Source organism: Mustela erminea, chromosome 6, assembly GCF_009829155.1.
Source record: "Mustela erminea isolate mMusErm1 chromosome 6, mMusErm1.Pri, whole genome shotgun sequence".
Lineage (NCBI taxonomy): Eukaryota > Metazoa > Chordata > Mammalia > Carnivora > Mustelidae > Mustela > Mustela erminea.
Genome location: NC_045619.1, coordinates 6,366,586 through 6,379,209, shown reverse-complemented (window position 1 = coordinate 6,379,209; position 12,624 = coordinate 6,366,586). Strand labels below are relative to the sequence as shown.

At 56.0% G+C, this 12,624-nt stretch overlaps 1 protein-coding gene across 1 annotated transcript in view; it reads right to left on the bottom strand.

Moving 5' to 3' along the window:
- Positions 1–799: 799 nt before the first annotated feature.
- NFAM1 (NFAT activating protein with ITAM motif 1) overlaps positions 800–12,624 on the bottom strand; it is a 33,847-nt gene continuing 22,022 nt past the window's right edge. The window contains exons 4-6 of the mRNA XM_032346067.1: positions 11,850–11,945; positions 2,334–2,420; positions 800–1,063 (exon numbers count right to left, since the gene is read on the bottom strand). Coding sequence (XP_032201958.1) covers positions 1,004–1,063; positions 2,334–2,420; positions 11,850–11,945 — 243 coding nt within the window. The 3' untranslated portion in view covers positions 800–1,003. The remainder of the gene's footprint in view (positions 1,064–2,333; positions 2,421–11,849; positions 11,946–12,624) is intronic.

Here is a 12,624-nt window from a genome sequence, read left to right as displayed (position 1 = left end):
GCCCCAAGGGGCCCCCGTCTGGACAGGGTCTGAGCTCCCGCACCACCAAGCAGCTGTCCACCTGCCGGAGGAGCCCCGGGCACCAAGCCTGGCAGCTAGACGGTGGGAGGAGGGCTCCTCAGAGGCCTGGGCCAGGGGAAGGAGGCAGACCAGAGAGGAGTGGGGTGGGACCCAGGTACGCCAGACGGGAGCTCTGGGGAAGGAGGAGCAGGTGAGGCCCGGAAGGGGTGACCAAGCACGGAGTGCAGATGGCCGGGCTGATAGGAAACCACCTCCGGGTCCTTGCTGGAGGGGTGGAGCGCTTCAGGCAGTTCAGCCCCTTTAGCCAGCATCTCCCCATCCCCTGTCCCAAGAATGTCAGATCTCCTTCCTCGCCCTCTGGCTCCAGGCCCCCAGCCGGATGACCTCCACTCAGCCGCCTCCCTGGCCTGTCCCCGAGCTCTGTCCCCGAGCCCAGCCCAGCCTCTGCACAGCTCCCTTCTCGCCCACCCCCCCACGCCCCCGCCCCAGCCCCCTGCCCCACCTTGCAAGGCTGCCTTGTGCCTTCGACCCAGCTGGGCAGGGGGCATTTGTGTAATTGGTCCTTTAAGTGTCCCCACTGATGCTCGTGCTCACAGCAGGGACAAGGGTCCCTTGCCCATGGCTGGCCTTAGAGTCTGCGTGCAGGGCAGGCTGGCGGTGAGCAAGCCTGTGGATCCTGAGAAAGTGTGGAGGGCTTGAGGAGGGGGAGGTCCCAGAGAGCCCATGGTGATGGAGGGAGGGCTGGCGGACAGAGGGAAGAGCCGGGGCAAAGGCCAGATGTGAGATGCTCAGTGGGTATGGCTGGGGCACAGAATGGGGGGGGGGTAGGGGGTAGACCCAGGCTTGAAGTGCCTCGAATGTGGGGGTGAGGTGATGGGGCACCCCTGGGGCCTTGCTCCTGGTATGGGGCCAATCCTGTGGAGGGAGGGGCTGCATGGGGCCCCGGATTCAGGCCCAGACCAATGGGCCAGTGGTTCCCGTTCTAGAGGTTTTCATAGACCATGTTAAATTCACTGTCATCCGTAAATCCTTGCGGTTTCTCCTGGGAAAAGAAAGAAAGAAAAAAAAAAGCAATAGGAAGAGAACAAAGTTGCACTAATTCAGTTTTAGTCAGAAGTCAACAGACAGCTTCCTGCGTGGCTGTCCTTGTCCCTACGGCCACCCCGCCAACCTCCTCTCCCCCCATGCCACCCATACTTGCTCCCTGCTCTCCAGCCCTTCAGGCCTCTTCACAAGCTCTCCCCGTTATCTGGGGGGTCCCCCACCCCCAGCTGCTCCCCCACTGCCTCCTACTCACATTGCAAGTTTGGCTCAGCATCCCTGAGTGCCCCCTCCCCCAGCCCCAGCTTCCCTGCAGCCCACCCCTCACAGGGGGCTGCCAACGTCTCTGTTTGTCAGGTCAACGCCTCTTCCTGCAGACCTGAGGCTCCCAAAGGACAGGGCCACGTCCTACTGTCCCCGCCAGACCCTCAGGGCCCGGCACAGGGCGGACAGTGACTAGGATGGCCGAGACATCCTTTGGGGGGTCTCAGCCTGGGGAAGCCCTGCTTCCAGTCAGGGCCAAGTTCAGGGCTGAGTATAGAAAGGGCTTTGAGAAAAGGAGAGTCAACAAAGAATGCCAGCCTGGGCCCCCTGAGCTGCGGAAGGCCAAGTACTGGCCCCCTCACTTCCTGACACCTCTTCCAAGGTGTCCATGGTCCCGTGCACCACCCGTGGGCTCCTGTAGCGACTTGCTAACCCTTGTACTTTAATGTGTCCAAAACTCTGGCATAGATTATTTAACCCAGAATTCATTTAAATTCAGGGCAGCTGGTTTTGCAGGAAAATGTTACTCATCCACTTTACAGATGAACAAACTGAGGTTTAAGAGGGAATCATGATCAGGTGCTACGATGTGGCCCCCATCATGATGACTACAGAACCCTGACCAGGCCAGCCCAGGCCGGCACCAGCCCAGACCCTAGCTTCCCACTTTAGCTGGTGCCAGCCTGGGGACAGGTAGAAGCCTAGCAATACCCCCTGCCTGGTTGGCCAGTGTAGACACTGCTCACACTGCCCAAGGGCCTACCGGTCCCAGGACGACATTTAACCTTCCTGGCAGATCTTGGGGCAGAGGGCTGTGAGGCTCCTCGGGTTTAAGGAGGAGGGGCTCAGGCTCAGAGGGAGCCCTAGGAAGGGATGGAGCAGGGCTTCCAAACCTCCAGTCCCCCTAACCACAGGCCGCCTGCCTAGGGGAGAGGGCTGGGATTCAGCTGCAGGTGGCTCCCTCCTGTGGTCCTGTTTGTCTTACAGACCAGAAGGGGCCGGCATACCTGCGAGAGGAGGCTCTGGGTGGGCGGCAGCCTGCGGGCCTCATTCTGGAGGCAGGAGTAAACTTCAGTGTCTCTGCACTGCAGGGCCTGCAGGAGAGGGCGAGGGTCAGAGGAACGTGGACTGAAGGGCAGGGATGGTGGTCCAGCAGCCAGGCCTCCCTGTGGATGGCCCCTGCCTACGGGAGCCCAAGGAACATTCTGAGTCCTCTGGGCTTCGAGTCCTCTGGGCCGGAGCCACCCGCCAGCCACACGCCGCACATTTGCACATTTGCACCTGCTGTCCTCTCTCGCCGATACTCCTCGCCCTGTCCCCGCCTGCTCAAAGCGACCCTCTCTGGGCCCCCTGTCGCCTGCCTCATACCGTCTTGAGGCTCTATGAGAGTCTTGTGCTCAGCCCAGGTGGGCCATGCTTCTACTGGGGAGCTGAAGGAGGAGCCGAGGCCCACTCCCACAGTCTCTGCCTGTCCTTAGGCCCTCAGGAACGTGGCTGCCAGAAGTCGCAGCCATGACACCGTGGCTGTGGCTCCAATAGGCTGGCCCCCTGGGATCTGTCCTCACTCCGCCGGGGCCAAAGCTCCTTCCCCTGTGAGGGTCCCGGCCACCCCTCCTCCCCTCTAGGACTCCTTTGACACCCCACCTTGGCCTGTGCCCGTGGATGACTTAGGCACCCACTGGGGTCACATACCTCTCCCATCAGGCTGTACCTGGTTCACCTCTGGGTCACTGAATGCACAATTTGCTTGGCGCATGTGGACAATGGCCCCATATGAGCTATGAGATCCTTGCCCATGCAGATGCCTGTCTTGGGGCCACACTCACTCTTGGCCCCCCTATGAGTAGCCGGATCAGAGGCCTCAGGATGGTAGAAAGAACCAGGCTTTGAAATCAGACAAGACTAAGTTCAGCTCTCAGCTCCGACACATTCTAACCCAGGGCAGCCCTGAACCTCTCTCCGTCTCCCTATCTGCAAATGGGAATAATTCTATTGATCTTGCAGGTTCAAAGCCTCATTAAATAAGGTATTGTACGTGAAGGACCCAGCACAGGGCTTCGTAAATAGTAGGCACTTAATAATTGCTGAATGATCGTCAGTTGAATGGTCATCAAGGAGGGGGGCCTGATGCCTCCCTCCTCCTCTCTGCGGCCCCAGCTTGGACCCTCCTTCAGACTCCGTTGGGCACCTGGGTCCCGGGCGACAAGCAAATGATGCTCCTTGGAGTTGTCAGAGCAGAGCCACCAGCAGCCTAAGCGAGAGGCAGGAACCTTCCCTTCCTTCCCGCGTGTACGTGTCACATGGATGCCGGCTGGTTGCCAAGGAGGTGGTTTCCCTGGCAACAGGCAAGCAGGGGTTGCCGAGGCAGGCTGGAGAGACAGGTGGTGCTCTGAGCAAGGGGAGGGGGTGGGGAGGGGCGGAGGGAGGCGCGGAGAGGTAGCAGTGCGTGAAAACCCGCTGGGGAGACCCTCACTTCAAGGGCATCGCACACAGAGATGGCTCGGCAGCCCTGAGGATCAGTTCAAGGGGCCCTGAGTCGGAAAGAGGGTGGGTCTTGGGAGAGGGGCTTCTGACCTCCCTCCAGGCAGGGAAAGCGGGCAGGACTGCCCAAAGGAGAAGCCCCATCCTCGGTAGAAGGCCATGTCCAGAGCCTGCTCCGGCCTATGGGGTCTTGATGCCTGCCCAGAGCGCCAGCCGAGGCCAGCAAGCCTGGCACACAGACCAGGCATCTGTTACTCGGCAGCCCTGCGCCCCCACCCCTGCCCGCCTGGACCCGGAGCTCCACTGAGCTGGCATCCCTCCTAGCTGGACGTGTCTGCTCATGTGTCTGGTCAGTGAAGGGAAGGGTCTCCTTGCTGACCCCTCGGTGGGGGAGCCATTCTGGGGCCCCACAGGTGGTTCCCTTCTGCCTGGTGTCTGGCTCGCACAGGCTGCCTGTCCCATGTTAGCCCAGAGAGGCTCCAAGCTGTCCCAGGTCACACAGCGTCTTGGAGGTGGGGCTGGGATTGGGACTCGGGCCTCCCACCCCAGCTCTGCGTGCTCCCACTGGGCCAAGCCGTGGCTAGGGGCTCTCTGGGCCCCGGGGACCCCACAGGCCTCTGACCCACACTGGCGGTTGGCCAGGCTAAGGGCGGGAGCAGCTGTGGGGCCGAAAGCAGGGGGGCTGCAGGGGCTGCAGGCCAATTAGCAGCTGCGGAGTGAAGCCTTGGACAAGGCCTGACCTACCGGGCTGTGACTGCATTCAGGGTGTGACCCACATCTCTGGGCTGTGACGTGCCGCTGCCTTGTCAACAGGACACCCTCTGAGGCCCTGTGCTGGACCTTCCTAGCCTTCCTTGGTGGTGATGGGAACTGCCTCCCTCAAGGTGCACTTGCTGCCAGAGGACTGCCTGGGGCTCTGAGTGGGCTGTGGGGGGCTGTGTTGTACCAGGCTGGGCTGGGCTGGGCCGGGCTGCGCTGGGCTGTGCTGGGCTAGTCTGTGCTGTGCTGTGCTGTGCTGTGCTGTGCTGTGTTGTGCTGGGCTAGTCTGTGCTGTGCTGGGCTCTGCTGGGCTGGGGCTGGGCTGGGCTGGGTTGGGCTGAGCTGTGCTGTGTTGGGCTAGGGAGATTTGCCTGGGACCCAGGCCCTCCAAGACTGTTGGCTCCTGCTGCTCCGTGGGCGATAGCGCTGACCCAAACGGTTGTCAGCCCTGGCAGACGTGTGAAGTCAGCGACAAAGCCTCCCTCTAGCCCCGCTGAAGCCAAAGCCGAAGTCAGCTGCCGCGGGCCGCCACTCTGAGGGTTCTAGACCTTGGTGCCCCTGTGAGACCTGCCCCTGCCCCGACCAAGGAAACACAAGAGCTGCACTCTCGTGGGCTCCTGCACAGAGACTTGTACAAGGCACTGCGGGGGCTGACAGGTGCGATCCGGGGGAGCTGTTCAGAAAGGAGCGGCCCTCGGGGCAGAAGAAGTGTAGTGTCCTGGCACGTCTTGAAGGGAGTGGCCTGGACTGGGGAGGGACTGGAGTCTGGGGAGGCCGGGCCAGGGTAGCCATCCCTGCTCGGGCCAAGGCAGAAGGCTGGCAGCAGGGAGCACCTGGAGGCTGCCCGGTGGGAAGGGAAGGCATCGGTGTGTGTCAGCGGGGCCCGCCGGCGGCAGCGAGCAGGAACAGAGCAGCAGGACGGCCAAGGCTGGAGCAGAGCTGAGGGGAGGAGTCCAAGTGCCCCTGAGGGAGAGCGACACCACGAAGCTGATGTCCCACGTGTGTCCCGCGGTGCCTACTCTGCGCCCAGCACGGAGCCCCTGCGGAAACCCCGGCATCTGGAAGGGAGGAAGGGCCCTCCACTGCCGCCCATGGCCCCGAATGCTGAGCACCTACTCTGTGTGGGACAAACGCAATCACAGAAGTAAGAGGGGGACGTAAGGGCTGTGGAGAACACGAGAAGGAAGACAGGGTGGTTCGGGTCCTGGAGGGGGTGGGAAGCTCGCCCTTTTATTTATTTACTTATTTTTAAATTTTAAGATTTTATTTATTTGTCAGAGAGAACACAAGCAGGCAGAGTGGCAGGCAGAGGCAGAGAGAAAAGCAGGCTCCCTGCTGGACAAGGAGCCCGATGTGGGGCTTGATCCCTGGACCCTGGGATCATGACCTGAGCTGAAGGCCGTGGCTTAACCTGCTGAGCCACCCAGGCGTCCCGAAGCTCACCCTTTTGAAGGGGAGCTCAGGAAAGACCTCCCTGCGAAGGCGCCTTCAGAGCAGAGCATCGAGGAGTGAGGGGCAGCCCCACCGACTGCTGTGGACAGGCTGGTCCCGAGCAAAGGGGGCGGCCGGCACCAAGGCCCCACAGTGAGGACATGCCTGGTGCTCCGGGAACAGTGAGGAAGCCAGGGTGACGGGCGCCAGCAGATAACGGGGGGAATGGAGGTGGGGTGAGGGTAGCCCGGGGAGCTCTGTTGGGGCTCTGATGTGGACTCTGAGTGAGGCGGGGACCTTCAGAGGCCTGAGCTGTTGTGAGAACGCGCTTCCCAGAGCTCCAGCGGCAGGAACCAGGACGGACCAGAGGTCCCAGCTGCCGCGCTCTGGAACCCATCATCATGGGTGCCTGGAGGCCAGAAGCCCTGTGCACAGTGGGCATGGCAGCACGGCCCCCTGCCCCAGGGAACAGAAGACGACTGCCGTGGGCACTCCCCGGCCTTGCTGAGCCTTTCCTACACAGTGTGACCTCGGGGCCTCCCTGCGACCGTCCTGCCCACTTTCCTCGCTCAGGACCAGCTCTGTTTTGGTCCGACAGCTCACCCAGCCTTCCCCGTTTCCTCTCCTGAGTGGTTTCCCTCATTAGACCATGTCAGGCTCGCCCCAGCTTGGTGGCTGCTTCTCGGAGGACCAGGACTCAGCAAGTGCTCTGAGCGGACTGAACATAGTCTGTGGTCGAGCAAAGTCACTCTGGCTGCTGCCCAAAGGCAAGGGTAATAATAAGCCAGCGAAGGGGTGGCGGGGTGACGCAGTCAGTTAAGCATCCGACTCGGTTTCGGCTCAGGTCCGGATCGCAGGGTTGTGAGATCAAGCCCCTCATCGGGCTCCATGTTCAGCACAGAGTCTGCTGAAGTTTCTCTCTCTCTCTGCCCCTCCCACACTTGCTCTCTCACTCTCTCTGTCTCTCAACTAAGTAAATAAATCTTTAAAAAAAAAAATAGGCCAGGGGTGCCTGGGTGGCTCAGTGGGTTAAAGCCTCTGCCTTTGGCTCAGGTCATGATCCCGGGGTCCTGGGATTGAGCCCCACATGGGACTCTCTGCTCAGCGGGGAGCCTGCTTCCTCCTCTTTCTCTGCCTGCCTCTCTGCCTACTTGTGATCTCTGTCTGTCAAATAAATAAGTAAAATCTTACAAAAAAAAAAAAAAAGGCCAGGGGTGCCTGGGTAGCTCAGTCAATTAAGCGACTACTTTCAGCTCAGGTCATGATCTTAGAGTCCTGGGATCGAGCCCCATGTTGGGCTCTCTGCTCAGTGGGGAGTCTGCTTCTCCCTCTGCTCCTGCTCATGCTCTTTCTGTCTCTCAAATAAATAAATAAAATCTTAAAAAAAAAAAAAAAAGGCCAGTTGATCAGAAATAAATTGCAGGACTCCAGACAAGAAACGGCTGGGGTGGCTCCCACCAGCGTTAGCGCTGGAAGGGTGGGGGGGGGGGGGGAAGAGGTATGTTTGGAAAAAAAAAAAAAGATGTGCCGGCAGATCAGATGTGAGTAGCGATAGAGGGAAGGAAAGGACCACTTCAGACGCTCAGCCTGAGCAACTAGAAGGATGGAGCAGTCAGTCCCTTGCAATGGGGACTATGAGTAGAGGCCCCTCGGTGGGTAAAGAATTGGAGGCAGGTCTGAGAGTGAAGCCAGTGGCTCGAATGGAATGACTCGGGTGTTCAGAGGACGTATCTGGCTGGAGACACAAATGTGTCAAATAGGTGTCAAAATATTGACGGTCTCAAACCTTGAGGTTGAATGAGATCCCCAGGGAAGGGACGGAGGTCAAAGAGGAAGGGTCCCAGGACTGGACTCCAGTGTTTAGAGGTCAGAGTTCCACTGGTTCCTAGAACCAGTTGAAGGAAGCTAAGGAGGCCTGGTGGTGAATCGGGCGCAGGGGCATCAGGAGGGTGTGGAATGTTCCAGAAACAAGTAAAGAAAGTGCATCAAGGAGGAAAGAGAGGTTGATAGTGTCAGATGCTGCTGATCCATCAAAGACGATGAGGGCCAGGAAATGACCATTGGATTTAACAATGTGGAGGTCGAAGGTCACCTTGAGAGAGCAGATTTTGATGAATATGTGGACAGAAAGCCCGACTGAATGGGTCATAAAGGAGAGAGAAAAGCTGAAGACAGCGAGTTATGACATTTCTCTTATGAGTCGTGGAGAAAAGTCAGGGTCACTGGAGAGAGATGTGGGCTCGAGAAATGGAAGAAATTGTAGCATGTTTGCAAGTTTGAATGCAATATTCTGTTGTTAAGCCCTACTTTACAGATTATGGAGCCAAGACTCAGAAAATTTAAGTAACAGATTCTGTGAGCAACAGAACGAGGCTTTGATCCCAGTCTGTTTGACCCACTACAAATCCATGCTCCTTAATAGATAACGTTTAAAAAACAAATTAGAATGACACAACTTTTTTTCACGTCACAGTATGTCATGAGCATTTTCCCATACGAATAAAAAATAAAATCTGACACAACTAAAAGGAGAAATAAACAAATCTGTAATCATATGGACAGACTTAACTCACTTCTCTTAATACCTGATAGACCAAAAAAAATCAGTAAGGGAATGAAATATTTTAAACAACATGATCAACAAACTTGACCTAATTGACTGCCACCTGGTAGCTCAGTCAGTTAAGCATCTGCCTTTGGCTCAGGTCGTGATCTCAGCATCCTGGGTCCTGGGGTCGAGGCACGGATCAGGCTCCCTGCTCAGTGGAGTCTGCTTCCCCCTCTTCCTCTGCCCTCTTCCCTCTGCTCATGCTCTCTCCTTCTCTCTCTCAAATCAATATATAAAATCTTAAAAAAAAAACAAACAAAAAAACAAAACCTTGACCTAACTGATATACATAGAACATCTAGTCAGCCATGCCCAGTGCAAGCTTTTTGCAAGTGTGCACGAAATACACACTGAGCCACAAAGCAAGTTTCAAGACTTCAAAGGGTTAAAATCATACTGAATATATTTTCTGATCACAGTGGAATTAGCAAGAAATAAAAAGCAGAACAATGACTAAAAAGTAATTAAACATTTCAAAATGAAGCAAAACACTTTTAAGCAACCCACGGGGGCAAGGAGGAACTCTCAACAGAAAATTTAAACTGAAAGTTGGTGAAAAGAGGATGTATCAGAACTTGTGGGATGCAGCTAAAGCTGTAGTTAAAGGGCAGTTCATAGCCTTTGATGCACAGATTCAAAAAAAAGAAAGATAGAAAAATCAATGATCCAAGGATCCATCCAAAGAAAGTAGAGGTAGAAGGTACAAAAGCCCTTTTCTGGAGGCTAGGAACAAGACAAGGGTGCTGTCACCCATTCATCGTCAGACTGGAGGTCTGAGGCAGTGAGAGAAAGGAAGAGAAAAATAAAAGCATGAGGATTGGAAAAGAAGAAATGAGACTTCCCTTACTCATGGATGACATGAATAGACTGGGTTCATAGAAAATCCAAAGGGATTTACAGAGACCTATTAGGATTAATGAATGAATTCAACAAGGTCACTCCAGATAAAGTCAATATTAAAAAACCAGTCATATGCCTACATAGCAGCAATAGACAACCAGAAAATAAACTTGAACTGGGGATGACGTTCCAAGCAGGAGTGAGTCTCTTCCATTAAAATATGCTCTTGTAGGGGCGCCTGGGTGGCTCAGTCGTTAGGCATCTGCCTTTGGCTCGGGTCATGACCCCAGCGTCCTGGGATTGAGCCCTACATCAGGCTCCCTGCTCAGTGGGAAGCTTGCTTCTCCTTCTCCACTCCCCCAGCCTGTGTTCCCTCTCTCACTAGCTCTCTCTGTCAAATAAATAAAATCTTTTAAAAAATATATGCTCTTGTAGGGGCACCTGGGTGGCTCAGTGGGTTAAGCCTCTGCCTTCAGCTCAGGTCATGATCTCAAGGTCCTGGGATTGAGCCCTGCTCAGGATGGATCGGGCTCTCTGCTCGGCAGGGAGCCTGCTTCCTCCTCCCCCTCTGCCTGCCTCTCAGCCTACTTGTGATCTCTCTCTCTCTCCATCAAATAAATAAATAAAATCCTTTTTAAAAAGTGCTCTTGTAGAAGGGTAGTTATTCATGTAGAAAGATGCTCATGAGATATTGTAACATGAACAAAAATAGCTGTACTACTCCAAAAAGAAAAAAAAAGTGCGTGTGAGTGTGTGTATGGGTCTTTTTGTGCGTATTTATAGAAAAAAGACTGGAAGGTATAGAAGTCAATGTTACTAGTATTTATCCTGGAAGAAGATAGGCTTAGAATGATGGTTATTTTCTTTATATATATGCGTATGTGTATGTATATATATAATATGTGATATAGATAGATCGATCTATCTATATACCTATAGATCTACAGATATATCTGTCTATATCACATATTATATATATGTGTGTGTATATATATATATATAGAGAGAGAGAGATCTCACGTGTGTGCCCGTGTGTGTTTGTGGAGAGAGAGAGAGAGATGTTTTTATTCAACAGCTGATACCAGAAGTCCTCACAAGAACAATACCATGAACTGCTGGGAGAGAGGAGGAAATGTGGAGAGGCCTGAGGCCCCGTGGGAAGCAGTGGCTGGTGGAAATTCCCAGGGGCCGAAGGGAAGGCTGTCTGAGGGCTGGCCGCGTTATGTTCTGTTTGGAGTTGTCGGTGGTGTAGCGACAGTCCCTTTGTCTCCTCCCCATCAGTCCCCACCCTCAGTAAACACCCCTACCCTGCATGCCCGGTGTGTGGACTCAAGTTTCATGTATGTCCGGGTGGTGGGGACAGGAACCGTGATAGCACAGACAGGCAGAACCCTCATGCAGGGGGAGCCCTCGAACGCGCCCCCTGGGGAACCCGCACATCCCCAGCAAGACTTGGCACCTGCCAGGGGAGGAGCCCAGTTCCTAACCTGTTGATTCTAGATCTCACGGAGTTAAGACCCCAGCTGACACGGGGTGGCGTTCATTCTTCACCTTCTCTACAGTGAGCGCATGCTCCTTGCGGAACTAAAATAGAACTGGAAAAGAATGCTTGTCCCCCTTGCAGCTGCTGGGCTGAGAGGGCCGAGTCCCGGGGGGCGGACTCACACCCAGCGCACTGGGCTGAGCCTCCCCCAGGTAAACACCGAGACAGGTGCAGCGACAGGAAATGCTCATGACCTGGCATCCTGGCCCGTGTCTCTGCTTGAGTTTAAGGATAGAAAACAAGGGACACCTGGGTGGCTCAGTTGGTTAAGCAGCTGCCTGCGGCTCAGGTCATGATCCCAGCGTCCTGGAATCAAGTCCCGCATCGGGATCCTTGCTCGGCAGGGAGCCTGCTTCTCCCTCTGCCTCTGCCTGCCATTCTGTCTGCCTGTGCTCGCTCTCTCTCTGACAAAAAAAAAAAAAAAAAAAAAAAAAGGATAGAAAACAAGGTCTGCGTGTGGGGGGAGGGAAGTGTGAAGAATTGAGAAGCATCAAGTGTGTTAGGGCTCATGATGGTGCCTGACCTTTTCCTCTTTCTGTGATGTTTTGTTGTTGCTGTGATGTTGCTTGTGTAATCCAAACAGGAAGGGGCTGGTGAGCAGCTCAACATCATTAGGTCGGATGGAGAAACTTCCCTCATCCCCTGCCGCCCCCTGTTCCAGAAGTGGAGGGGCGAGCCAGGGAAGGGGGCCCGGGGGCACCTGCGTGCCTGCGGGGGGCCAGGGGCCACACACGTGTTCATCTTCATAGAAATTCCGCCAGGCGGGAATGCTGGTCCCCAGTTTACAGACAAGAAACTGGAGGCTCGGAGTTTTACGCGGCTGGGACCTGACCCAGCAGGGAGCCCAGCCCTGAGACTCACCGTGTAGACGGACTCGTCTAGAGGCTGCTGCTGGCTGCGGGCGCCCGGGGCCGAGCCCTTCTGGGCGGGCTTCTTCCGAGGAGTCAGCCTCCGTTTCTGTGAGGACAGGAGTCCGGGCGGTCAGAGCCGGGGATGGGCGGCTCCCACCCCACAGACCCCCCAGGGCAGAGAATGGCCAGTTGCCAGGGGGCCACTCAGCACTGCCTCCCCACCCTCCCCAAGGATGGGCGGCAAATGCCTCTGGGACCCACGACATGCCACTCCTCTGTCTGCACAGACCGGACGTGGGATTGCCCGTGCTGGGTCACAGTCACGGTGACACGGGGCCAGGGTGACAGGGTCCCCGGCAGCAGAGCTGACCATTAATGGTGGTCCTGAGAGAGTGCCAGCCAGACCGGATGTCCGGTCCCCCGCTGCCCCTTCCCCTTTCTGGGCCTCACTTTCTTCAGCCAGAACCTTCCTTCGTGAGGTTGTCTCAAGGATTCAGGAGGGATGAGGGGTAAGTGCTTGGCACTCAGGTGGCATGAGGTGGCCCTTGCCCGACCGACACACCCTTGTCAGCCGCCTCTGGCTAGCCAGGTGCTGTGAAGAGGCGGACACCGGCCCTGCCCTCCTGGGACTGAGGACCTAGTGGGGAGATGAATGAGGAACCCCGTTTGACTAAAGTGTGGTCCGTGTGCTGACCGAGAGGACACAGCCCATGGCACACTCTGGGGGACAAATGCCTCACCTGGCAGAAAGAGGTGTTTGTTTATTTATTTGAGAGAGAGAGAGA